The sequence below is a fragment of the Cornus florida genome, unplaced genomic scaffold (genome assembly GCF_030987335.1).
Source record: "Cornus florida cultivar Cherokee Brave unplaced genomic scaffold, ASM3098733v1 CherokeeBrave_3.0.0_Hap2_Chr06, whole genome shotgun sequence".
Lineage (NCBI taxonomy): Eukaryota > Viridiplantae > Streptophyta > Magnoliopsida > Cornales > Cornaceae > Cornus > Cornus florida.
In genome coordinates, this window is record NW_026775576.1 from 69253594 (window position 1) to 69280175 (window position 26582).

A 26582-nucleotide genomic window follows, 5' to 3' on the forward strand; every position below is an offset into this window, starting at 1 on the left:
CTAGCTGGGAAAAGAAATATGGTTGATGTTAGAAAATTCAAACATCCCTAATGCAAATCAACAATCCATAACACCAGAAATAATAAAAAAATAAAAATTCCTGCATGCCACTATTCTCCCATATGAACGACCTAAAGAATTCATTGATCTTAACAATATACATTCCCTTTCTCAACATTTTGTTGAAATCCCACCGTATCAATTAGGATAATAGAATGCCACAACCGTTCAAAACAATACATGTAAACTAAATTGAAGTTTCATCCTACTCAAGAACTGAGATCTTGAGCTGTGTAACCATGTCATGGCTTCTTCACCAGACGGTTTATTCCCATAATTTGCATCTGCATGACTCAACCTACCCAAAATCTCGACAGAAACTATAAACAAACAAGACAGTTTTAAATAGTTGCAGAACATATATCATTTCAATTTTGGCATAGAATTAAATAACAGACAATAATCTTGCACAAAGTTATGTATCAAGAGTATCATAAGTTAAGTATTGATCAAGTCTTCGAGAATTTTTAACCCAGGTACTGTTTTGGGATATGTTATACCAAGCCTTCTGATTCAAGAAGCATTACCAGTGCGGATATAGGTCCCAATTTTGAAACTCATAGAAAGAATCAAGACACAGATGAACATAAGGTAGAACCAACCCCGAAACATTGCTGTTCCATACTTCCCCAAGTGTACGCCAACCATGGGTTCCAGACTGCCAGAATTCATATTACTTCGTGACAGGCCAAAAGAGAGGGCGATACTGATACCCCTATGCTTACTCAATGACCAGTCTGTCCCATTGCCACTCAAAGTTGTGTTTCTAACATGAACCATTCCAGCAGTAACATGAACTGAACTGGAAGACTCAGATGCATGATTCTGCAGAAGAGCAGCATTTTTCGTAGGGAACTCTGAAGCAAATGCAGGAGGAGCATAAATGCTGCCTAACAAGTGATGGGCCTGCTTGACGAACAGAGACCGAGTATCTGTACCATACGACACCACGGTTAACCCAAAACAAATAGTGAATTAGAAAGGCAGGCAGTGCCCACCTTATACTGCAACTAAAAATGTAATTTCAATGCCAAAAACTTCATTAGAGGAGCTAGTGGTTCTATATAAAACTAGAATAACATTAAGAACATTACCTGATTTGAATTCTGAAAATTCTTGCTTTGAAGAAGAAGCAACATCACTATCGTGTCCCATTAAGGGCTGTTGGCTTGTCATAGCCATTTGATGGGCCTGGTCAGCTAAAAGATTCTCAGTTCCAATCATCTTCTGACAATCAAAAGCCATATACTGTGAGCTGTCATCATTCGCATCAAAGAATGTATCAGTCGTGTCAAAACCAGAGGGATATGCCCCAATAGGGTTCGAAAGGTCATTAGTCTCGAGGAATTCTCCTTCAAATGGTAGGTCACTGGTAGTATCCAAGAATGGTTCATCTAGTAAATAATCTACAAACTCAGGATTCACAGTATTGCTTGATTCACCAATGTATTCATGTTTGACTGTTTTTGCATCCATATCATCATATTGCACTGGCAAATCAAATAATTTCTGGCCATCAGGCTGTTCTAGACCACAATGATTTTCACCCATACCCACCAAGAAATTTTGAGCACCATCAGTGAATTCCGTAGCCTCTTCAATGTAGTTGCTATTATCCCCATAATCAAAGTTTACAGGCAAGGGAGCAACTTGTGATCGGACACCTGCATCTAGAATCTGTAGGGGAAAATAAAAATAAAATTAAAAAGAGTATTCTCCACAATTTCAATAAAAACATGTACAATTAAACCTACTCAAAAAGAAGAAGGAATAAGAGATCATATACTGATATAAGCAGACTATGGTGCTTGAAATTTCATTCAAACAAACCAAAGAAACAATCGTCAACCAAATTGTAGGATACAAGGCAAATTTCAACAACTAATTGGTGGAAGTGCAAGAAAAGAAAGAAACAGATGGATCAAGAAAAAGTTGAAGAGGTTCTGTTGGTTGGTGACTCTTCCTATGTTAAGAGAACACTTCTCCAAACTAATGTAGCACTGCCAACTTATATAAAGTGCCCACAAGACGATGTCTCCCATACCCAACACCCATAGAAATGAATTTATGTATGCTCTCCAACAACCTATAAAATATTAAAATATAAATCAGTTACTTTATCAAGGTAACATTCCACTTTAAGGGCTCACCTTCCATGGTTTAATATAGGTAATGTGGTCTAACATTCCACTTTAAGAGCTCACCTTCAAACCGAATCTAAATCATTGTTTTTTATATCTTAAAAGCCATAAAACCATTAGGAAACTTCATAAAGCAATTCAAACAAAGCTCAAGTTCCACATTTTTAAAAGGAACACCCAAACCATCTTGATAGTCATCTCCTATTTGTTAAAATTTAGATACTTTGCCTTAGAATCACATGTTCTTTTCACCTGCAAATAATTAATTTGATCTTCTTAGAGAAATATATTAACTTTGTTCTTCAAGGAATCAAAATTTTATACAAATCTTCATTACAAACATTTATGCTTTTGTTTATGCTGGATTAATAGAACTAGAGGAAAACCAAGTACATGTATTCTACCAATATTTATATAACAATTCTCAATCACCATTACAATATCACACCATGTCAAACAATAAGAATCCAAGTGCTTTTTGTACCACAGCTACCTACCTTAGGCAAGATAATATAATTTTAAGAACTCCACTATTGTAAGAGAACTGACGGTCAAATAGAGGGTGGCACTTCAATCGGTTCTCATATATATTAGGAATTAAACAAGATCCTATAACAAGGAATGCCATTGCACAAACACAAAAGAAGATGTGTACGTTGAATGAGATAGAAATTATGACTATATGAAGAACTTGGTTTTGTTCATGGGGACCTGGAAAGGAGAAGCATTAGCAGAATAAGATGCATTTTTTAATAAGATCAAGAAAATAAATAAGTAAGAAAAATCAGACGAAAGAGGAGCTCAGTAAGTTGACTCCCTATGAGTAAATATAAGGAACTCTTTGCCTTTAATCTTTTACTTTTCACTTGAGCGATGTATTTGACCCTTGGCTTTTGATGGGCGTCAGTTCGTGACTTGAAATGATTTGTCCATATATGTTGAATCTTTTAATCACATTTGTACATATCTTTCTTGTGTCAACCATAAATTCTTAATCTTACTATGAAAAACAGTCCATACATGGCACTTCTTGCAGTGATCTTAAATCCTTAATGGCAAATTACTTTCTCAACTCCTTTCTTAATTTTTCTTTTTAACCTATGTTACCCGGACTCGGGTACAGGTGTCGGACACGGGTGCGTGTCTAGGGGTTGGATTCATCAATCTATCAATTTACAAGATACGTGGACACGGCTCAAAAGTGTCCAAATATTGGACACGGGTACTTGGACACTTTGGAAAGTTAAAAAAAAAAATTGGAAGATTTTTTTTTATGTTTGAGACATCAATCATAAAACTAAAAATAAAAAAATATATCAATTGTACTTTTTTATAAACATTTTATAATTATTAATACCATTTGTTTGCCTCATTTGATTGGTGGCATGGCCATAGTCATGGCTATGCATTCCCGTGTTACTACCGGACCCTGCAACTATTTGATGGGAACCTATAATCAGAAATTCTAAGGGCTCCTTTTGGGCGGGTTTGGGCTTGGGCTTGGGCTAATATGCAACTATTTAATGTTTTGTTAAAAATCAATATATCTAAACATTGTAAGAGCTTATCAACTCCACAAAGTCCATTAATGACATCTAATCACTTTTGCATGGTTCACAAGATCATGAAAATTCAAGTGTTGAAGTTCATGATCAATATTCTACAGATGTAATATATAGCACATCCACAGATACCATGACGTGGATATCAAAATGCGGGAGGCAGATTCAATGAACAATATCAGCTGATTTCAGCTGAAGGTCAGATGAAATTTTAACAGGATTTTTTAGCTTAGCTTGTAATTGGTGTCAGCTACTTGATCTGGTTGAACTCGCAAGCCGCACAATGGTATGTTTCAATCAAACACTTCAGCAACTAGGCAATAGGCAGTAGCCACAAAGAATTTTTGACCCGTCATTGAAACTTTGTTGTATACTTGTATGTTCCTTGCGTGTACATGGATCTTAGCCTTTTTTTTTGTTTTTTAAGATGAAGGTTATATCCTGTGAGGAAAGCAAACAAGGATCAAGTAGGATATTTTTTCCAGTTCACCGTTGACTGTCAATGCGTAAGAGGTATTCACACCCCCAGTGATTGCCAGAAAAATTAAATACAAATGGTTTTAAGTATGAATACACCATATACATATATACATACATGTGTGTGTATCCTCGGTACTTGAATTGACACACTAATTGTTTGAAAATAATGGAAGGTTGACAGACATAATCATGCATAGCCAAGTTATATAAGGAAGCACTACTCGATCCAACAGCTAATCTCCTTTTTTCACTTTTGTTAAACATGTGTATAAACTATAAACAAGAAGGTACTTGTGCATGTATAAACACTAAAATTAGATAAAACAGGCACCTGCTCAAGGTCAGTTCCATCAAGATAAGCATCATCGCCAACTACCAGCTCTCCCGCAAACTGCTGACCAGGTACCATAACCAGCTCATCGTCCTCCCATTCCTCCTCAACAAATGGGGCCCCATATCGTTCTCCATTCTTTGGCCCTGTACCACTCTTTTGAAATATTCTGCAAAGCACAAATGCATCCTTCTCCACCCCAAAGAAAAAACAGAGAAAAAGGAAAAGGAAATATTATATCAAAACCCCAAATCCATAATAGTCCATTTTTCTGAAATACCGCATTAATATTCCACATGCAACAAATTCAATTTCACCAACTTTCTTGTTCGCATTCTCCCACCTAAATTCTCAGAAACTGAAAATATATATATAAGGTGCATCTAGATATTTTTATCACCATTGATATAAGGTACATAGTTCTTTATCATCATTTATATACTGTACATAGTTCTTCCTTTAAAAAAAAAAAAAAAAGGTAAGTCAGCACAAAGTTCTCACCTTAAGGACTCCAGCTTTCTCCAATTCCTCATCAACGATTCTGTACTCATGCATCACCCAATTTGTCCTCTCGCCCCGTGGAGCCCGACCACTATGATAAACAAGGGTCTTCTTCATTCCAACAGTCCGTGACCTGTGCAGGATGGGACGGTCCTTTCCAGTCGTCTTCCAATATCCTCTCTCTGTTGCACGATTTGTCCTCGAACTATTCCCATATTTTTTATCCAAAATACTGAAAAAGTACCATTCCAAATCCCTAGTCTTCAACTTTGACTTGCCTAAAAAAATTCCCACAAATCAGTATATAATTTCATAAACAAGTCGCAAATTCAGAGAGAGCTTGATATACAAACATTCACAAATACATATACACACACACAAATACCAAGCTACATAGAAGTGACCTGAAGCTCCATAATTACCCTTTAATCAATGAAACCCCCCAAAAAAACCCACAATTCACTATATAATTCATAAACATGAAATTGATATGCATACATACATAAATACATATATACACACACACACACACAAACACATGCACATACCAAAGTGTTTTCCCGAAAAGTTAAATCAATAGAATTGCAAATTTGGAGAGAGGGAGAGAGAGGAGACCTGGGAGGTCCCAAGGCTCGCACTTGTAGACGTCGGTGTCGGAGATCGCATCGAATCGGAAGGGTTTGCCGCAGACCTTACGCTTGAGATAATACCGAATGAGTTCATCGTCGGTCGGGTGGAACCGGAAACCAGGAGCGAGTGAGGCCGTCTGTGGAGTTGACTCAAGAGCCATTAACGAATCGAAAAATGCAAGAATCTTGAAATTTTTAGAGAGAGAACCAGACACTGACTTTCTAGAGAGAGATATCTAGGGTTTCAACAGAGTTTCGTCATTGGATTTCGAATTATAGCGAATCAGCGATCAAAAGCTAGGGGTATATCAAAAGCTACTCTATAACCTTACAAAATTGCGTCAGATTTATAATATTTATATACATTAATTAAATATTTTACTTTAATAAAAAGTACAAATTTCACAAAACTCCGATAACTACTAATAAGTGATCATAAAACTTTAAAGTTATCACATTATCTCAATATTCGAGGCCGACCCGTTAACCGGGCTGTGAAATGAGAAATTTAACCTTATCATTTAATGTTAAATTAAAAATAAAAAATTATTATTTTTAAAATTAAAAAAATACCCTCTCTTATTCTTTTTCTTTTTTCTTTTTTGTTTCTTCTCATCATCATCTCCGACAGCAAGAATACTGCCGGCGATGAAGCAAATCGCCGCAGGCAGCGACCAAACTAGGTATCAACGAAGAAATCAAAGCAAAGACAGCTCTAGTATTGTGTATAATAAACCAAACTGCGTGTCATACATTTGCACCAACACAAAATATAGAGAGAGAGAAAAAGTAAAGAGAGAGAGAGATGGAGAAGAAGCCGTGGTTCAGCTTCAAGAGACTGGGGAAGAAGAGTTCGTGGACATGGAGGTTCAGGAGTTCTGGGTTTCGGTGGAAGAGGCTGACTTTTCAAATTGGGTTCATCCATGACTCTCTCTTCATGATCGTGTCTGTGTTTGAAGCCATTATTCTGGTCTCAACACTCTGTTTCTTCTACCTATGTTGCGGTTGTAACTTCCGAGCCTTTAATTGGAAGAATTGGGTTCCCTGATATTCTAGAGAGAGAATGGGTACGTTGGAGTGAGAAACATAGGAGGAAGATTGGGCTTGAGATGGAGGAATGGTCAAATCTTGCGTGTGATTGAATGTTCTGAAATTCAAGTCTAATGGGCCTTTTTTTTTTATTTTTTTTTTACGAAGAGCATAAAGTTTTTCTCTCATTTAAATTAGGTTCCCTGAGAAGAAAGATGAAGACGATGAGGTAGTGGAAAAAGAGAAAGGTGGGTGAGTCGTCGTGTAGCATTTTCATTCGCTCTTCTCCATATCTCTCGATGGTTCCTTAATATCTGTGACTTCGAGATTCGGCGCTTCAATGGCGTCATCGTCAAATCTTCATGACGTTGATGCATACACTTTTCATTGGTGAATCATTCTTCTCTCAATTTTGAAAAGCTTCTGGTCGTCATTCATGGTGCTCACCAGGTCGCGCTCTGGCAACCTAGTTGATCGGTAGAAGAAGGGCACAACCTTGGGTCGCCGATGAGGAATAAGCAATGGTAAGCAGCGACCAGTTTAGCGACTTCGCTGGAATGAGAGGAAGCCAGCAGCGACCTGGTTTGGTCGCTGCCGACGGCGATTAGCTTCATCGCCGGCAATATTCTTGCTACCGGAGATGATGATGAGAAAAAACAAAAAAGAAAAAAAAAAAAAGAAAAAGAAAAAGAAAAAAGGAGAGGGTATTTTTGTAATTTAAAAAATAATAATTTTTTATTTTTAATTTAACATTAAATAATAAGGTTAAATTTGTCATTTTACCGCCCGGTTAACGAGTCGGACTCGGATATTGAGGTAATGTGATAACTTTATAATAGTGTTGGGGTTTTTAGAAACAGGTTGGGGTTTTATGATCACTTATTAATAGTTTTAGGGGTTTTGAGAAATTTGCCCTAATAAAAAACGTGACTTATCACTTTTCTAAAAGCATTAAGACATGTTTGGTTGGAGAGAATAATTGAGGGAGGGAGGGAGGGATGTTATTGGGGATAAAAAATAAATCAAAGAAAAAATTGTTTTTGGTTGGTAGGGAGGGAAAAGTGAGAGGAGGCGAGGAAGTATCCTCTTTCTTTTTTATTTTATTATCACTCAAAAATTAATAATTCGTGTTTGATTGGAGAGAAGAGAAATAATGATAATAACCAACAAAATGTAAAAAAAGAAGAAGAAGAAGAAGAAAGGTGTCACCCCATCTATTCTTTCTATAATACATTCCATCCAACTAAACAAAAAAAATGAGTGAGACACCTTCCCTTACTTAGGATCTTTCATCCATCCTTTCCTCTATACATTTAATTCATTTTTTCATTCATCCAACCAAACGGAGCATTAGACAATTGTCTTACTTCTAAAGTGGTATGCCTTACATGTATCAGATATTTATTTAAAAATTTAGATATAAAATAGTTAAGAAAAAAATTTATTGCTGTCTTTGATATACAAGAATAGAATAAAATGGAATAGTTATTCTTATTTTATTATTTGGTTGCAAATATAAAATGTGTATGAATGGAATAATAATAACTATTCTAATATTTGAAAATGATTGTTGAATTTTTTATTAAAAAAAATTTTTTAAGATGTTTTATATAAAATAAATGTGGCAAATTTTTTTTTGAATAAAGTTGTTTTGTGGTTTAAATAAATTAGGTTTGTTAAGTAGAAAATTTTGGATATTATTAATGAAATTTTAAGAAAGTTCTTTAGATGCTTTGTGAGGTATAATGTTGCATTGCAAAATAAGTTGTGGTTCAAAAAAAGAAAAAAAAAAGAAAAGAAAAGGAGGAGTGAGAGAAGAAAATTTTGAAGAAACCTGTTTATTAATTTGAGATGAGACCAAATTTTCAGGGTAGGTCTTTTATGAAAAATTCAGTTGATGACGTGGGTTCGACTAGCAATAGGTACGAGACGTTTCAATGAAGGAAAGGAAAAATCTGATGTGACCTATAGGTGACAAATACTCGTAACCCCCACAACAAATATTGAGATTAGAATAGTTGGAATACTATTCGTAGTTATTGACGGTGATGGAACGTAATTCTATACGTCGGTCATGTGCATCCGTCAAAAAGACTTGGAAAGATAAAAAGTCTAGAATGTTCCGTAGTCAGCAATGATGTGTCATTATATGTATAAAACCACGTAGGTACACCGTACATGTATTGAATGTCTTCATGTCCATACAAATTTATAGGTGTTCGTGTATACAAGTAGTCCATATTCTCCATAATAGACTTGATAGTTAAGCAAGTGCAAGTTGAAGGGTCAAACTTGAGGTTTTTTTTTTTTTTTTTTTTGTCAATTATATTTGGTTCAAGTCAAATTATGAAACCATTTTGACAATTCAATCAATAGAATTTGTTGTATTCACGCATGGACCTACTATAGACGCATCACGCATGAACTTTTTTAATTCTTGCTATATACTAATATTTTTGTTAAATTTCGTGGAGCAGATTCAGTGGATGTATTTGAGTGCTCGAGAATTCAACTTTTTACTGTAGTTAGTTTTTCTTCTTATTATTATTTTTTATTGTTGTATTGATAGAAGTGAATTTTTAAATATATCTTTATTAAAAGACTAAGTATTATAGAAAAATTAATACACTTGTTTAATCAAATTAATGTCAAAAGAATATATAGTAAATCAATTTTTTAAATGAGACGTGTTTTGAAAAATCCCAAAATAAAAAAATGGACAAGAATTTTGACAATATAAGTTGGTGTTTTTTTATTTTTTTTAAAACCTGGACAAAGAAGAAAAACAGAGGGAAGATCCCTCTCAATGGCAGTAATAAGGCAGGAAGGGCAAACATGGCAAAATGAATCAGCCGATCTGGAGAGCAGGGAGCATAATATTGCAATGTCATGAGCAACCTTGTTGCAGACTCGAGGAGTCCAGACAAGGCAGATCTTCACGAAAGAATCCCTTAACAATTAAACATCTTCAAGAACTCTAGCTGAGACTCTTGAGCAAACACTCAAGACTCTCCTTCAAACCGAAGCTTCAGAAACTTCTGCATTGAAAACCCGAGGGGAAGAAAAACGAACAAACACCCATAGGATTGCCTGCGTGATTCCTAAGGATCAGACCTCCACTTGCCTCCTTAGAGAAGGGATTACAAGCAGCATCGATCGGAGTTAAGTTTCGGACAATTTGGAGCATGGAGAGAAGAAGAAAGCAACGGGGGAGGAACACCTAGGCCAAGGAGGCAGAAATTTCCTTGAATTTAGAGAAGTTTGCCAAAGCTCTATCCACTATGGCGGCAAGCTCCCATCTGGAATTATTAAAAACCCAATCATTCCTGCTTTTCCAGAGAAGGAACGTACACTCAAGAGTATCCGAAGATTTAGGGAAGACGGACGCTGGCCAGATCAAGAATTTTGAGCCAGAATTGTTGCCATGACATGAATCTGGACGAACGTAAATCCAGTCAGTCTAATTGGGGAAAGTTACCAAACCATTTGAGCAACCGGGCAAATTGCAAAGCAAATGAACTGTAGGATTCTTCTTCAAAACCACAAAACTTACAAATTGCTTCTGAAACAAAATCTTTCTACGTTTCAGATTTAGCAGGACCGGAAGCCTATCAAGACTGCACTGCCATAAGAAAAAGAGAGAATCTTGTTTTTGGATTTTAAGTTCCAAATGCTATGTCACTTCCCTTTTAAATTCTTGAGGAATGCTACATTCCGGGGAATCACTGAGAGCTTTCGGAGGATTCAAGAGGAGAAGAGCAGCTTCATAAGCCGATTTTACCGAGAAGGATCCATTATGACTAAAGCCCCAAATCAATTGGTCAGCACCTCCTGCATCTGGGGGGATGCATTTATATAACTTGAGATTGAACCATCCAAATTATATCTCTGAATCATTTCTATAACTTGGGTTTGAACCATCCAAATTTTATCCCTGAACCATTTATGATATAACATAGGGAACATGGGATATAATTTAAAGCCATGTCATTAACACCTAACTTGGAATAAAAATTTCAATGACACCCAATCTTACAATGAACACATTTCACTACAAAACAAACCAAAAATATCGATCCCCAAAATAACTTTTTTTTACCATTGTCCATTACAGATGTTTTGAAACATTTGATATTTAAATTTTTTAAGTGACACAACTGTTGCACTTTTCATGAAAAGTTGAACACACAAATTGATTTATTCAGGTAACCAGAGCAAAGGTCAAGACAGTAAAAAACCTATCTTTCCCATTGCCAGAGCAGAACTAAATTGACTTTAATTTTTTTGGTAAATGAACTAAATTGACTTCTATAGCTTATGATATAAAGCAAACATTTTATTCAAATTTAACCGATTTGAGCGTACAAGGGCATGTCAATGGTCAAAAGAACATTGATCTAGTGTTCAGATTACAACAGAAAAACCTACAAAAATAGGAAACATCAGTACCACAGATAACTAGACAAAATGAACAGCCCTTCCAATCCTCGGTTTTCATCTTTCAGAACATCAATACATGATTGAAGAACTTTAATCATGGATCAGGCCAACATGTAGGAAAACAGATTACCTGACTGTCACAAACTAGACACGATGAACAACCCTTTTCAAGTAGTCGTTCTCCTTGGTCAGAAGATCAATCCGTGATTGAAGAACGTTAATCATGGCTTGGGCCCTCATCACTTCAATCTTCAACGTCTCCCTATCCATAGAAACGTTAAGGATCTCATTTCCCAGATTTAAGAACAGCAATACATGATTGAAGAACTTTAATCATGGATCGAGCCAACATGTAGGAAAATAGATTACCTGACTGTCACAAACTAGACATGATGAACCCCCCTTTTCAAGTCATCGTTCTCCTTGGTCAGAAGATCAATCCGTGATTGAAGAACGTTAATCATGGCTTGGGCCCTCATCACTTCAATCTTCAACGTCTCCCTATCCATGGAAACATTAAGGATCTCATTTTCCAAATTGCTGATGAATTTCAAATAACCAGGAGGCACGGATTTCTCAAGAGTAGCAGCGTCAAATGTAGGTGGGTCAACCGGATGACTGGTTTTGGGTTCAATAGATTCTAATAAAGGGAACTCCAAAGGTGCACAAGAGAACTTTATTGGTGTGGTGGTTGTTGTGGTGGATATACAAAGATCCTGTGTTGTAATCGACTCTTCTGAACCATTTGCATGGTGCTTTGATCTTTTATTTTCGATAAAACAGAGGGGTTCTGGATCAGCAATACACGGTAAAGGAAAATCCTCTGACCTTTCTCTCTTGCAAACAAACGGAATATTTTTCGAATTACTTGGAAGTTCATTTCGACAAATAGAAATAGGGCCCTCACTGATCGAATGAGTATCCTGTATCAATCAGACGCTATTAGTGGCAATTATTGTGTATATTTAAAGCTTTAAAATATTGGAAGTAAATTTGAAAGAGCTGTGAGATAAACAGTTCATTGTACAGGAATACCAAACAAACAACCTGATATATATGTAGGTTTATATTGGCAAATCATGTAGGTATCGGGCAGATATGTAGAGTCTTACAAGGAAATAATAAACATTGTCTGGGACAAATTACCAATATCATAATAAATCCCATTGCAGATCCCAGAAAAAAAAAAACTGCACGCTGCATGCGCATATGCACATATATGTTGGCATCAAAATAGTATAAGTCAGACATTGGGTTCCAAACAAGTAAAAAGCACTTCATTGGACAAACAAAGCCAGGTACAAAACAATATCATATCCAATGCAAACAAATCAACACGGTGAGAGCATTATACACCACATCATAACTTGATTGTATTTGGCCATAGCAAGATTCCATTACTTGCAAAGGTCATGCAGAATATGATTCATTCATTCATTTATTTATTTATTTTGGAGAATTGATCATTTATTTAATTACATTATCACTTTTAAAAATGGTATCTCCTCTCATGAAGGTGCAATTCAATCCCAAGTTAGAACTTAGTATTGTTTCTGTATATCATACTTGCTTATCAACAAAAAGAAAAAGGAACCAAAGGGCCAATGGCCCAACGATAGCAAGCCCCTACTTCTCAAAGGGAGGTCAGGGGGTCAAGGCTTGGTGGAGGCATGGGTGTGTGTGAGTACCAACTAAGAAAAAAACAAAAACAAAAGAAAAAGAAAAGGAGGTATTTTGCAATAAGGTGAGTGAAAAAATTTCTTTGCCATACACTAGAAGGATGTGGGAGACAAGGAAGATTCTCCTTGCATCATCACTTTCTTTGTAGTAAAGTGAGTGACAAACTAGATAAACTTTTGTATAAAGGCATCATTTCACAATGAAGGGATTCAATGCTAGAAAACTCACTCAAAGTAACATCAGTCCTCTTCACCATTCCTCCACCAATATCTCATCATCAATGTTAAACTTGCTTTACTCAAATCCTCAAATTCAAAAAGGTATATAAATACCGTATAAAGGTGCAGTCATATAGGTGTTACTGCACTGACTTCTACTTGGTTCCATATGTTCTCATGGCTATAAAACCATATCCATCCTTGCCCCTTTCCCTCCCTTATTTTGATAACCATCTCCCCTCCCCCAACCTCATAAAAAGAAGGCGAGAGAGCGCGCACGCACATACTGAAGTCTGAAAGCTGTTCATTTTACCATATTACCCTAAAATATCTATAATTATTAAAAATAAAAAACATTTATGCAACATTTGAAATAAAGAGTTCCATCTAAACCTTTACTTTGAGAAGCCAAAAAAAAAAAAAAAAAATTAATTCAAATACTCGAAGGAAAATGTTCTTTTATGCAAGCCAAAACAGCTGGACTGTCTGGGCTATTGATTTCATGGCCATTGGATGCAACTAAGTGGGACCCGTGCGGATCCCACTTTGTTGCATCCAATGGCCATGAAATCAGTCAGGCAAAGTTGTTTGGCTGTTTGGCTCACATAACATACTAGAATTGCGTCGTAATCATGGTTATTGTGTTGTTCACCATAAACTTGTTCTCCCTGCTCAAATAATGAAATTGGCCAAGTTTGGAATAGATATCCATTCAAGTGATTTGAGTAGAACTCAAGAACTTAATGAATTTATTTTATTTAAACAAAGAGAAGAAAAGGAAAAATAAATAAAATATAATAATAATAATAATAATAATACTGTTGTAAAATTAAAACCATATGATCTCTATCTATTTATCAGTCTTTATATATACCCCAATTCCCAACAAGCAACCACAGGCCTTCATTGTCGGCGACTTGAATAGTCTCACTACTTTCTGACAGTTGCCATAACCCACCACCATCTTTGCAACACAGGCTCCACCATATTGCCAAACCCACTAGCAAAACAAACCATTAACAGTTGTACTCATCTCCTCCACTTGGTCTATTCAAGTTCATCTGCCAGAATCGTATTTTGGCAGGAATACATGTAGAAGAGAGAAGTGGTTTGGTGGACTAACACAACATTGCAGAGGTGGGACATCTGAGAGACCGAAGATTGAAAGACTGCTTCTCAATCTTCACTAGAGTCTTGAACGCCAATGACTTTAATGTCCCAAGTCTCGTCTCTTCCATTGTATTGCAGAGCGGGGATATTGAGAGGGTTGAGAGACTATTAATTTTATTTAAGGGTGTATCCATCATTAAAATAAAATTTTAAAATCCCTTGCCACTGAGCATGTTCTATGTTCAGTGATAAGTGAAGGGACTTACATTTAAAATTTTGGCTACTTTTCAGCGAAACTTATTTTTTTAAGTGATACTAAATTTATGTTAACACACTTAATTAAGAAATCACTGAATCTTTTCAGTTTTAAGCACTTAATTTGATTATCAAATATCACCTAAACACTTACTTTGTTTTACGTTATTTTTACATTTTCCTTGTTTATCAGTGTGTCCAAAAAGGTTGCAGGTTTCCCTGCATCACAATTCGTACAATTTTCATCTTTTCCGAGTTGTGTCTCACCTGGGAAAAATTATTGCTTTTAACATTCTAAGGAATACTTACCAGATATGGTTAATCTTTTATGTGATCCTAGATTCATTATTAGCAAAAATTTGCAAGTATGACGGCAACAATGAAAAGAGTTAGCAAGTCCAGATTGGCCACAGTAGTACTATATGTCTGTATGCGAAATGTGAAAAAAATAGAAAAGATTGTCAAGCATCTCAAAGGCATGTTGCTATCATGCCTTTTTAACAGTAAACCGATCTTTGATCTTGAGCTTCTTATTTCTAATAGCATTTTACGTTGTTCCACTACAAGCTTCATTTTTCCCCAGGATATATACCTTATAATTTCTTCTCCTCATAAAATCAGGGGCTGGACTTGAGGTGGGCTGGGGGGTGGGTGCCGGCCATCACTCCCCCAATTTTTTTTTTTCAAAATGCTTAACCGAAGGTGCCTGTTAATTGTTAATAATGGCAAGTTTGAAGAAAACATAACACGTGGCCCCTCCTAAGTCCATTGAATCTTTTTAGTCTACTTTGAACTAAAGCATCCCAATATGGTAAAAAAAAGGTACATTTTTACAGTAGTCCTTGCTACAATATACCAATAAAGATATATGTATATATACTTTATGAATTCAAGAAAGTGAGGAACAAAAAAGTATGATGGGAACTTGACGGACCTCATTTATCGGCTGCCAACATGTTCTCTTTTTTCTTCCCCCCCTTCTCGTATCAATTTTTCTGCTTCTTTTTTTTATGCAAGTTGTATATATCTCATTTTTTAGGTATATGTTTCTCATCTTTTAGGTTATATTAGGCCTGTGTCCTTGTATATAACCATAGATTGCAAGGCTGCAAGCTCAACCTCTCAATCTAACAGATTCAAGAATGCCATTTCAGTGAGTGTCCTCATGATAGACATCTCAGATCTATATTGTAATGAAAATTATATTTCACCATTTATATGTTAAAAAAAAATTAATTATACAGAATTAGTTCTCCCCCCCACCACCCACCCCACCAGCCTAAATATTTGTGGGTCCACCCCTGCATAAAGTTGCATTATCCCTTCCAAAGAAAGAAAAGGAAGAATTCTTATTCCAAAGTATCCTTCAACCAATTAGGTACACATTGTAATCCAATTATTAACCTCATTAGTTTAGTGGCTCAAGTACTTTGAAAATGGGTAAAGTGGACAAGGACATTTCGAATGCCTTATGTGTGAATTTGCAATAGGTGAGATATTTGACACATGGCAGAATGGCTATGGTATGGGAAAACCCATCCTGATCTGCTTCACCTAAGTGAACCACAACCCTAACACACTCTGACCCTAATAGGACCCGCATCCCATCATGGACTCTGATTAACTTTGAGATATCCATCCCGCCCCCTTTCCCCAGGCTTATTAGTACAGAACAGAGAGGACAAGTTGGAGAGACCCGTTCAACAAATCTATCTATAAAATATGTATGAGTGTTGTTGAATGTAAAAGGCTCTTGTAAGCCACAAATTCTCATTAGCCATACTCCTAATTTATATTAGGACTGAATATTATATAAGTGGAAAGTAAATCAAATCACTTATCCTATGCCTCTAATAGGCACATGATGAAAATAATATCATATAAAATCAAATTAAGATCAGATAAAATCCAATCCCTAAAGATACTCCCAATACAGATCAAATCCCTATATTTTCTCCCAATACTCTCCCTCAAGCTGGAGCAAAGATATCAACTAAGCCCAGCTTGCCAATACTAGAGTGAAGAGCAGATTGTCCTACTGACTTTGTGAACATATCGGCAAGCTGATTAGTAGAAGAAACGAAGGAAGTATGGATAACTCCACATCGCACTTTCTCCCTGAGAAAGTGAATATCAACCTCAATATGTTTTGTCCTCCCATAAAGAACTAAGTCAGATGCAAGTATAATAGTAGACCGGTTATCACAAAAGAGAGTTGATGAACTAAATACAGGGAATCCTAGCTCGGTCAATAGGGAATGAAGCCAGAAGCAGAGCGATGGTCAGTCAGAGATCTAGCATAATCAGCATCGGTGTAGCATGAGATAAGAGGTTGTGGTGTGGATTTGTAGAATAGACCAAGTCCTAGGCAGGACTTGAGGTGCCGAAGAATTCGGTATACTTCATCTAAGTGTGAGGTCCGAGGAGCATGCATGAACTGACTCACAACACTAACCGCAAATGTGAGATCAGGACTAGTGGTTGTTAGATAAATTAAGCGGCTAACAAGGCGCTGATAAGCAGACAAATCTGGAAGAAGGTCTCCAGACCTGGCATGAAGCCAATGCGTCGAATCCATAGGAGAGGATCCATAATACTCCCCCTGAAGCCGAAAACCAAGAGGAGGATCCATGTAAGTTTCTTCTGTCAAATCCCTATGAAGAAAGGCATTCTTCACATCGAACTGGTGAAGAGGCCAAGAGTAGCAAGCCACTAAGGAAATAAGAAGGCGGACAATAGTCAGCTTGGCGACTGGAGCAAAAGTGGCATTAAAGTCCTTCCCCAGAGTTTGTGTAAAGCCCTTCGCGACCAGCCTAGCTTTATAGCGATCAACAATACCATCTGGTTAATATTCGACTATAAATACCCATTTACAGCCCACAGTCCTCTCTCCTTGTGGTAAAGTAACAAGCTCCCATGTCTTATTTTTCTGGAAGGCATCCATCTCAGCAGCCATGGCTGCTGTCCAATGTTGGTCTTGCCAAGCCTCAGAAACAGTTCGAGGGATGGAAATAGCGGAGGTGGCAGCAAGGTAGGCCCGGTAATTGTGTGAAAGTCCCTGATAAGAAACAAACTGGGCAATAGAATGATTAGTCACACAAGTCATTTTACCTTTGCGAAGAGCAATGAGCAAATCAGAATCAGAATCAGAAGTAGGCGATGCAGAATCTATAATAGAAGTAGGCAAGGTAGGATCTGAAGTAGAATTGGCAATATCAGAGTTAGGATTACTTGTGCCACAAGAGGACAGTGGCAAGGTAGCATGAGGGGGATCTCGTGGGCAATAAGTGTATACGTGAAGCTCGGGCTGAGACACAGGAGGAGATGTTGAGGATAGAACTGGTGCAAGCCGAGCCAGGGGTAAGAAAGTGACTGATGGAATAGAAGAAGACGAAACCTGCAAAAAAAGATGTGCCAAAGAAGGGAACATCTTTGGAAAAAGTGACATGAAGAGAATGATATATCCGACGAGTACTAGGGTCACAACAACGGTACCTTTTCAAGATAGTTGAATAACCCATAAAAACACAACGAATAGCTTTATTATCAAGCTTTGTATGTGTAAGACGTCGGTTCTGAACAAAACATGTACATCCAAAAACACGAGTAATGGGGAAAAGGGTGTTGTCTGGTCGCAAAATATGTAATGGAACCTTACCCCTTAAAGTTTGACTCGGGGTTCGATTAATCAAAAAAGCTGCAGTGAGAACTGCCATATTCCAATAAGATTGAGGAACCTGCATACCACGTAAAAGACACCGAACAACACTCATGAGATAACGGTTTTTACGTTCCGCCATTCTGTTCCTTTGTATAAGGGCATGTCAACTGATGAAGAATCCCCAATTGATTAAGATGAGACCGAAAATCATTAGAGATATATTCCCTCCCATTATCAAACCAGATGGTTTTAACAATAGTATTAAACTGGGTTTTAATCATTTGTAATGTAGACAATACTTTAGAATGTGACTTAAGTAAATAAACCCAAGTACAACGAGAATAAACGTTACATAATATTTATGACCAGGGTAAGAAGGAACAGGGGAAGATCCCCATACATCATAATGAATAAGATCAAATAAACAAGGACTACGATGCATGCGCGAGATATAAGAGGTGCGTGTGTGTTCAGAAAGCTCACACACAACGCACCGAAACTGATGGGTTCTACAAGTTGTTCGTAATGTAGGAAACAAATATAACATATGCTGAAAATTAGCATGTCCTAGGCGAGCATGCCATAAATCAAGAGTTTGGTTCGTAAAAGAATGCCTTCCATAGTCCGATAATACGGAAGCATGTGCAAGAATTGGAGATGTCCCAAAGATGTACAGCCCGTCCCTCTCATACCCCCTGCCAAAAATCCTCTTCGTAGCTAGGTCTTGAAAAACACAGTGATTAGGAAAGGAAGTTACTGAGCAGGCCAAGGAACGAGTTAAGCGGCTAACAGATGATAAGTTAAGGGAAAGGTTAGGCGTATGAAGAACATAATGTAAAGATAAATCAGGAGATAAAGGGACAATACCCTTACTAATGATCAGTGTAAAAGAATCATCAGCAAGGCGTACTTGCCCGGAGGATGCTTCCATATCCGAAAAATATCGAGACTCACAAGTCATGTGATCGGAAACACCAGAATCTATGACCCAAGTTGGAGGAACAATACCAGACTGAGAGGCATGGAATGTAGATGGGGTACCTAAGTGAGCTGCAGTTGATGAAGCTGAAGGGATGGTACCTAAGTGAGCTGCAACAGATGTAGCTGAAGGGATGGTACCTAAGTGAGCTACAACAGATGTAGCTGAAGGGAGAGGTGCATGTGATAAATGATCTCAGAGAATAGACCCAATTTGTGTATGCAACTGATGCATATCAATACATCCAAGCGGAGGAGCAGGTGGCTCATCGGCACCAAAGGACTCGACAGTAGCAGCAATAGAAGTTGCAGTGCTGCTAGATCTGAGGTGTGGGTAGAGTTGAAAGCACCTATCCTTAGCACGACCAGTTTTCCACAATGTGCACATATAGTAGAACTCCCTCGTCCACGGTTACTGCCACGGCCACGGCCACAATTGCGAGTACCAGATGGTCTAGAAGAAGCGACTAATGCCATCTGATCAGTGTCAGGTGGAGGAAGTGTAGCAGGAGCCATCGAAGGTGTAACCTGAAGTCGATGATCATCCCCATCAATAATAGCAAAAGCCTTGAAAAGAGAGGGTAGAGGTGTAGTATTCAGAATTTGAGCACGAAGGGCCTCAAATTCTGGACGGAGTTATCACCAAGGGACTTATAGTGAGCTAGTTCCTCCCAATGTGACTGAAGGAAGGCAAAGTAATCTGCAATTGACAGCTTCAAATCGTCTTGGGTAGCTCGTGAGATATCTCGATGCAACTCATAGATCCGGGGCTTCATTACAAGCATGAGCATAAGTCTTAAGCTTTGTTTACATAAGAGAGAAAAGGCAAAAAAATGATAGCAATAATCTCTATTTATTTTTGGATAGATAGAAGAGAAAAGAAAAGAGATGATAGTATTCTTGTTTGAATATGATAGAGGGGAGAAAAGAAATGAAATGATAACAACCAAATTACTATTATATCCTTTTAAATAGAAGGGATATGAGTGGAATAATAATTTTCTTTTTTTAATTGTTTAGGGCACTTTCGGGATTATGAAAATACTACTTAAACACTATCCTTTCTCTCCTTATCTTCTCATTTTTTGAGAGATAGAAAATGGGGGATAAGTCTCTCCCTCTCCTTTCTTTTCTCTCATTTTAAACCACCCAAACACACTTAAGCCCTATCCTTTCTTTTCTTTTCTTTCCCTATCCCTCCAAATCATTCCCATCCAAACACACTCTTAGTGAGAGCAGTCCATAAGGTGCGTATAGTTTCATGATACATAAACATATTATAAATACATTGCTCCATAGAATTGAATAACCACCCAAGAATGGTACAATTATCAATGTCCCATTGTGTAAATGTGGGTTTAGCAAGTGCTGGTTTTTTAATAGTGCCCAATAAATATCCAGTTTTACCCCGACTCCCTAAATAAAGTCTCACTGATCTCGACCAAGACGGAAACTTTTTCCTATTTAATAAAACTGCAGTAATCCTTTGGGCTTGGGAACTATGCCCATAGGATGCGTTATCCTTAGTTTGAACAGATTCCGTTTCTCAGATTGTGATGATACAGAATCAAATCGCAAATTCTTACCGAATTGTAAATTGTAAATATTGTTGTCTGCAAGTCACAAGGGCAGGAGAAGTCTTCCAAGTGAGCAGCTCTATCTGCAAGAATGAAACTCGGCCGGACAATTCGTCAACAGCATGTGGCCTTGCGGAAGTCGACTGAGAATGAAAAGAGGCTGGACGATTCGTCAACAACACATAACGACCGAGCCGGTCCTTGGTTTAGAGAGAGACCCCTCTTCCACATGAAGCCATGGAGGGAAGAAGAAATACCCCCGAGGGGGTTTGGTTTGCTTGGGTGTGGTTTAGTGGTTGGTGACTGAAAAATTTAAAGAACACAAAAAGAGGAGAGGATGAACCAAGAGAAGAGGAAATAGAGACCAAGCAGTGGAGTGTGTGTCATGTTCTTGGCTCTTATACCAAGTTGAATGTAAAAGGCTCTTGTAAGCCACAAATTCTCATTAGCCATACTCCTAATTTATATTACAGACTGAATATTATATAAGTGGAAAGTAAATCAAATCACTGATCCTATGCCCCTAATAGGCACATGATGAAAATAATATTATATAAAATCAAATTAAGATCAGATAAAATCCAATCCCTAAAGATACTCTCAATACAGATCAAATCCCTATATTTTCTCCCAATAAGTATATATATTCATTTAGGTTTATATGTACTTCCATCATTACATACATATTTCTGTATATGTACATATTAAATATGTTTTATATGTATTTACATGCACGCGCACACACACAATTGGCCTGGGAAATTCAAAAATAAAGTAAGGTATGTGAAGTTGGTATCCCATAATCCCAACCCATCCAGAACCTGGTTCGGGTTTTATTTACATTTCCTATAGCACCGAGCAATCAATTTGGCTAATCACAATATCCATTTTATTAGGGGATAACGCTACTGAAAAATCTGTCTACTGTCATCCTTGGGGAAAATTCAATCATCCAATTTGATAGGGACAAACCATATATTAGATAGGATTCGTAGAGAATAGACCATAGCTTCATTCTCTTGCTACTTATTCAGATTAATCTGTCACTGGCGCATTCAAGCCTGACTCTTTTCATCCCTATTAATTCTGATTCATAGCAGAATACATTGAATAAGGTAATGATTCAAGCTCATACCACCTAGTGTAAGAACGCGATTTTGAGGCTACAAGCAGTCACTTAGTACAAGTAGTCAAGGATTACATTTTGTTGAATTAGTGTGTTCAGATATATAATTCTCTTTATAGTCAAGCTTTTCGTCACTCTTTCAATATATCTGCATTCATGATGTTTAGATTGATACAAATGTTTTATTCAAATTCATAACATATTTATGATTACACTCTCAATTAAAAGATCAAATATGATGATTATGGCATAAAAATGTCCAACAATCTCTCCAAATACAACTATTGCAACAATCAAAGAAGTATGCAAATTTTCAACTTAAGAAAGAAAAGAAACAAAATATATACCCCAAATAAGATCTGTCAAACAAAATATATGCCCCAAATAAGATCTGTCAAACAAAATATATGCCCCAAATAAGACTATTTTATTCCTTTTGCTTTCTGTCTTTCTTCATTTTGGGCGGGGGGATGGTCAAGGGAGGGGGGCAGACCGACAGAGGGAAAGCTGACTTAAGCCTAAAATTGAAGTTGACCCTCTCCCAAAACAGAAAATAAAAAAATAAAATATTTGTATTGAATGGTTATACTTAATCAATTGGCAATGTTACCCTAGCAAAAATTTACTAGCAAAAGGAAGTCTAAAACACCAGATAGAGAAGGAAAAGAGATGCTTTTACAGAGACAAGGAGAGAGATTTTATCAAAGCAAATCAAAGGTCGATGGATATTCAGTAGCACCTTATATCAGTCCTCCGAGATTCTTATCAGTACCTTTGAGTGGTTTAAATGTTGAATTCTTCACATTTCTCACACCCATACTTCCCTTTTTCATGACAAATCTAGCCTTGTGCACTTTTCTTTTCAAATGTCTACCATAGACCATAAACACTGAGTACTTCAGGGCCAAAATTAAGATCTGCAGGAGGGATTTCAAAACATCCATGCTTTCCCCACCTTATTTTCACTTTTTTCCTTTCCTTTTCATGATAAAATGTTGTAGCCAAAACCCTTAGGCACAATTTGCCAGAAGATGCTTGGAAGGTGCAGGGCCAAAGCCCTAAATTTTAATGTTATTTCAGAGTTCAAGAGTATGTATGGCGAGGATAAGATTTCTTCTGCACTTATGATGGGAACAAATTTCTGCTTTTGCAGAGAAGAATTTGCAATCCTTCTTAAGCTTCAATTGGAGGCAAAACAAGCTCTAGCTTTTTTACTCCACTTTGGTGAGCCAAGTCCAAGTAGGATTCTCTGGAGACTAAAATTTACACAAGCTCGAGCCAAGCTTAAACATGAAAGCATAATCAAGGCGAGACTGAACAACTTGATACTCCACCCAATTCATTGGCAAACCTACATTGTCATTTCTCAATGCTTCAACCCGCACACTCTTGCCCTGCCTGAGTTGATTGGAGGTATTGTCATCCAATTTCCTCAATGATGTCCATAATTTTTGTGTTGCTATTATTGTTATTTTGGTAACAGGATTTTTTCTAAGCTTACTGTTTATCTGGATACATCCTTCTTGTTGTATTTTTGGATTCCAAGAGAGGAGCCGTAACTCACATCCTTAGTGCAGTCCGAGGGGAAAAGTTGATTAACATCCATAACATACCCACAAAAGGTTATGAAAGGATTTTAATGAAAATATCTGTTCTTTATAATGATTGCTGCAGTTCTTTCTTACTATATTTTTCATGTTGTGAGCACTCTTGGTCTTAGATTAACTTGCAAGTAACAGCAATATGGGGAAAAAATCTGTGTGAAAAATAAATAAATAAATAAATATATTGACACCTAAAATAAAGACAAACAGAAGAAAGTATATCAGATGCAAACCTGCTCATGTTCGTTCCCTTCAGCTTGTGTACCATCACCATTTGCTATTTCCTCCCCAGCCTCTTCCCCTGGAACCAAGAGCGAGGCATCTTCATCCCACTCCTCCTCAACAAATGGTGCATACCTATCCGCATTAGGTGGTCCTAAACCACTTTTCTGAAAGATTCTGCAGAGCACAAATGCATCCTTTCCCTCGCAAAAGGAAACAAGTCACAAGAAATTTCACATACTATTCAAGTTCCAATGTAAGCACAACCAAAGAAAGAGGTAACTTGATTTATGAGTGATGTGATCGCAATTTGCACCTGCGCTACTCTGTTTCTCTCTGAATCTTCGTCTGCAAGTCTATATTCATGCATGACCCAATTAGTTCGCTTACCGTCCGGAGCTCGTCCACCATGAAATACAAGTGTTTTCTTCATCCCAATAGTCAGACCCTTGTGACGTACTGACCGATCCTTCCCAGTCGCCTTCCAGTACCCACTGCCAGTGGCACGATTCAACCGAGAGCCATTGCCGTATTTTCTATCTAGGGGGCTGAAGAAATACCATTCTAAGTCTCTGCTCTTCAGCCTTGAATAACCTATCCATGAATCACCAAGTAATTCATCATAAAAAACAACAAATAGAGAGAGATAGGGATGACAACCAGAGAATTGAATAGAAAATAGCTAAAATGGATAAATAACTAAGAAAATCATCAATATATAAAAATATATATTTTTTGATAAGTAAATATATAAAAATATTTACAGATACCATAAAAATCCATCATTACTGAGGGGGGAGAAATGACACTATTTGAAACCTCATCATTGGACATTGAACACCTGAATGCATAAATAAACAGGTAACTCCCAAACAATTTAAAACAGAAAAAAAGGACAAACTTAAAGCCAGACCTGAAATGGCAGAAATGCATAAAAATAATAACAAGAATTTGTATAACAAAAGAGTAGTGATACTCACACCGGACACTTGCAGTGAACCGAATAATTTTTAATTAGTTATTTATACCAAATACAAATAAGCAGAGGCTCCAATTCCTTATTTGTTGCACAATTGGCCAATTAAAAGAGTAGGTCTAGCAGGATTTTTAGATAGAAAAGAGAAATAGCTAAAATGGATAAATAACTAAGAAATTCATCGATACATATAAAAAAAATACGGATACACAATAAAAATCTATAAAGACTGATGGGGGAGAAATGAGTGACAAATGACACTATTTGAAACCTCAGAATTGAACATGGAACACCTGAATACATAAATAAAGAAGCAATTCGCCAAACAATTGAAAAAAAAAAAAAAGGGACAAACTTCAAGCGAGACCTGAAATGCAAAAAAACAATAACAATAATTCGTGTAACAAAAAAAAGAAAAAACCAAACCATGATTCAGGAATGTTAGAAACAGAAATGAAGATTCAAGATGCAAACCACCTATAACACCTTTTAGCGCATAAATAAACAAACTTTACAAGAATCCAAAAGGAAAAAAACAAAAAATAAATAAAATAAGCTACACACAAAGAAAAATGTGCACGAAATCTAGAGAGAGAAAGGCCAGACCTGCAAGCTCCCATGGCTCGGATTTGTACACATCGATTTCTGATATAGCTTCGAAACGAAAGGGCTTCCCACAGGCCTTGCGCTTGAGGTAGTACTGAACAAGCTCCTCATCGGTGGGGTGGAACCGGAAACCCGGGGCAAGGGACGTCGCCGCCGGTGGCGGTGGCGGTGGCGGAGGAGGAGGAGGGAATGGCACCGATTCGTGAGCCATGATGAAAAAAAAAATGCACAGAGAAATGGAAAATTAGGGCTTTCTGCAAGGAGAGGGAGAGGAAGAAGATGAAGATGAAGGTCTGGTGGTGTTAGGGTTAGAAGTGAAGCAAGAAATTGCCCGTTGGTTAAGAAAGGTCGAAGCTTGCTTGACACGGAAATCGAGCTGTTTCATTGCTGTGTGTATGTGTGTGTGTCTTATTGTGTGTGGATTGATTTTTTCTTTTGTTACCTTCAGAAGAAACCTTTCGTTCTCGTGAATAACGACATGCTTTGAGTTTAGCACATTAAAGTGTAACACAAGAAAAATAGTGGACGGTAAAGTCCAAGGATTTTATTTTATTTTATTATTTACTGTATAATAGTAATTGATTTTATTTATCTATTTCTTTTGTAGTAATTTTCCCTCACATAATTAAAACATTTGTTCTGTTTTTTTTCTTCTCTTTATTATATATTTTTCTTAACAAGATTGAAAGTAACCATTGTTGCTTATAAATATTTCTACTTTTAGTTATCCATGAGAAATAGTTAACACTGTTTGTTTTTTTTGTTTTTCATTTTCTTGTATTTAAAAGTAAAGTAATTCAAAGTATATTAATTGAAAAATATCTTATTTTATTCAAAATAAAAAATTTATTTTTTTCATTGTTACAGGAAATTAACATACTAGACTCTACTACTTAATGATAACATTAAACTAAAATATTTTTTTTTTTACTTTTTTATTTTTAAAAGAAAAGTACTAGCCATAGTCATTTCGTTCAACCCTTATGATTGGTTAAAAAAAAAAAAAAAAAAAACAAAACAAAAAAAACAACTCCAATCATAACAATTACTCCCTATCTTTGAAAAAAATGTCTCTTTTGGAGAATTGCGACTTCTCTCAATTTTTTCAAAAGAGACATTCTTTTTAAAACGGGAAGAAGTACAAGATAAAAATAAAAAATCACACCAGTCTTATTTGAATAACATCACATTGCATAGTCTTACTTATACATTAATAATCACAATTGCTTAAAATCCAACACAATTGTTAATGTCATTCTACATCTTTGCTTTAGTGTACAATTTTCAATATGTGACATTCGCTTTTCAACACATTATATTGTTTTCAACACATTACTGCATTTGACTAAAAATATATATATATATATATATAATGGTGTTGAAAATAGATGTAATC

General features: G+C 36.7%; 2 protein-coding genes across 3 annotated transcripts; both read right to left on the reverse strand.

Annotated features, from left to right (window-relative positions):
• Window positions 1-80: 80 nt before the first annotated feature.
• On the reverse strand, window positions 81-6004 carry LOC132311894 (NAC domain-containing protein 78-like). The gene is made up of 5 exons (XM_059810041.1): window positions 5691-6004; window positions 5076-5353; window positions 4575-4763; window positions 1155-1737; window positions 81-992 (listed from the first exon to the last, which is right to left on the reverse strand). Exons 1-5 carry the CDS (start codon window positions 5863-5865, stop codon window positions 574-576), a joined length of 1644 nt encoding a protein of 547 aa, XP_059666024.1. The 5' UTR covers window positions 5866-6004; the 3' UTR covers window positions 81-573.
• A 5044-nt stretch (window positions 6005-11048) lies between these two features.
• LOC132311897 (NAC domain containing protein 50-like) lies at window positions 11049-25660 on the reverse strand. 2 transcript variants are annotated; one of them, XM_059810043.1, is made up of 5 exons: window positions 25187-25660; window positions 23921-24198; window positions 23616-23807; window positions 11543-12096; window positions 11049-11435 (listed from the first exon to the last, which is right to left on the reverse strand). In XM_059810043.1, exons 1-4 carry the CDS (start codon window positions 25395-25397, stop codon window positions 11557-11559), a joined length of 1221 nt encoding a protein of 406 aa, XP_059666026.1. In that variant the 5' UTR covers window positions 25398-25660; the 3' UTR covers window positions 11049-11435; window positions 11543-11556. The 2 variants fall into 2 exon arrangements, with proteins under 2 accessions (XP_059666026.1, XP_059666027.1); XM_059810044.1 differs by having other exon boundaries at window positions 23616-23801; window positions 25187-25659.
• Window positions 25661-26582: the final 922 nt, after the last annotated feature.

Bases quoted from the DNA above. Each gene is read 5' to 3' on its own strand.
- LOC132311894 (XM_059810041.1), bottom strand. From the start codon at position 5,865: ATGGCTCTTGAGTCAACTCCACAGACGGCCTCACTCGCTCCTGGTTTC. The intron at 1,738-4,574 runs GTGCCTGTTTTA...TTTCCCCTACAG, and splicing joins ATGGAACTGACCTTGAGCAG to ATTCTAGATGCAGGTGTCCG. The intron at 993-1,154 runs GTAATGTTCTTA...CGTATGGTACAG, and splicing joins ATTTTCAGAATTCAAATCAG to ATACTCGGTCTCTGTTCGTC.
- LOC132311897 (XM_059810043.1), bottom strand. From the start codon at position 25,397: ATGGCTCACGAATCGGTGCCATTCCCTCCTCCTCCTCCGCCACCGCCA. The intron at 23,808-23,920 runs GTGCAAATTGCG...TCCTTTTGCGAG, and splicing joins AGAGAAACAGAGTAGCGCAG to GGAAAGGATGCATTTGTGCT. The intron at 12,097-23,615 runs GTTTGCATCTGA...TGATTGATACAG, and splicing joins AAGGGAACGAACATGAGCAG to GATACTCATTCGATCAGTGA.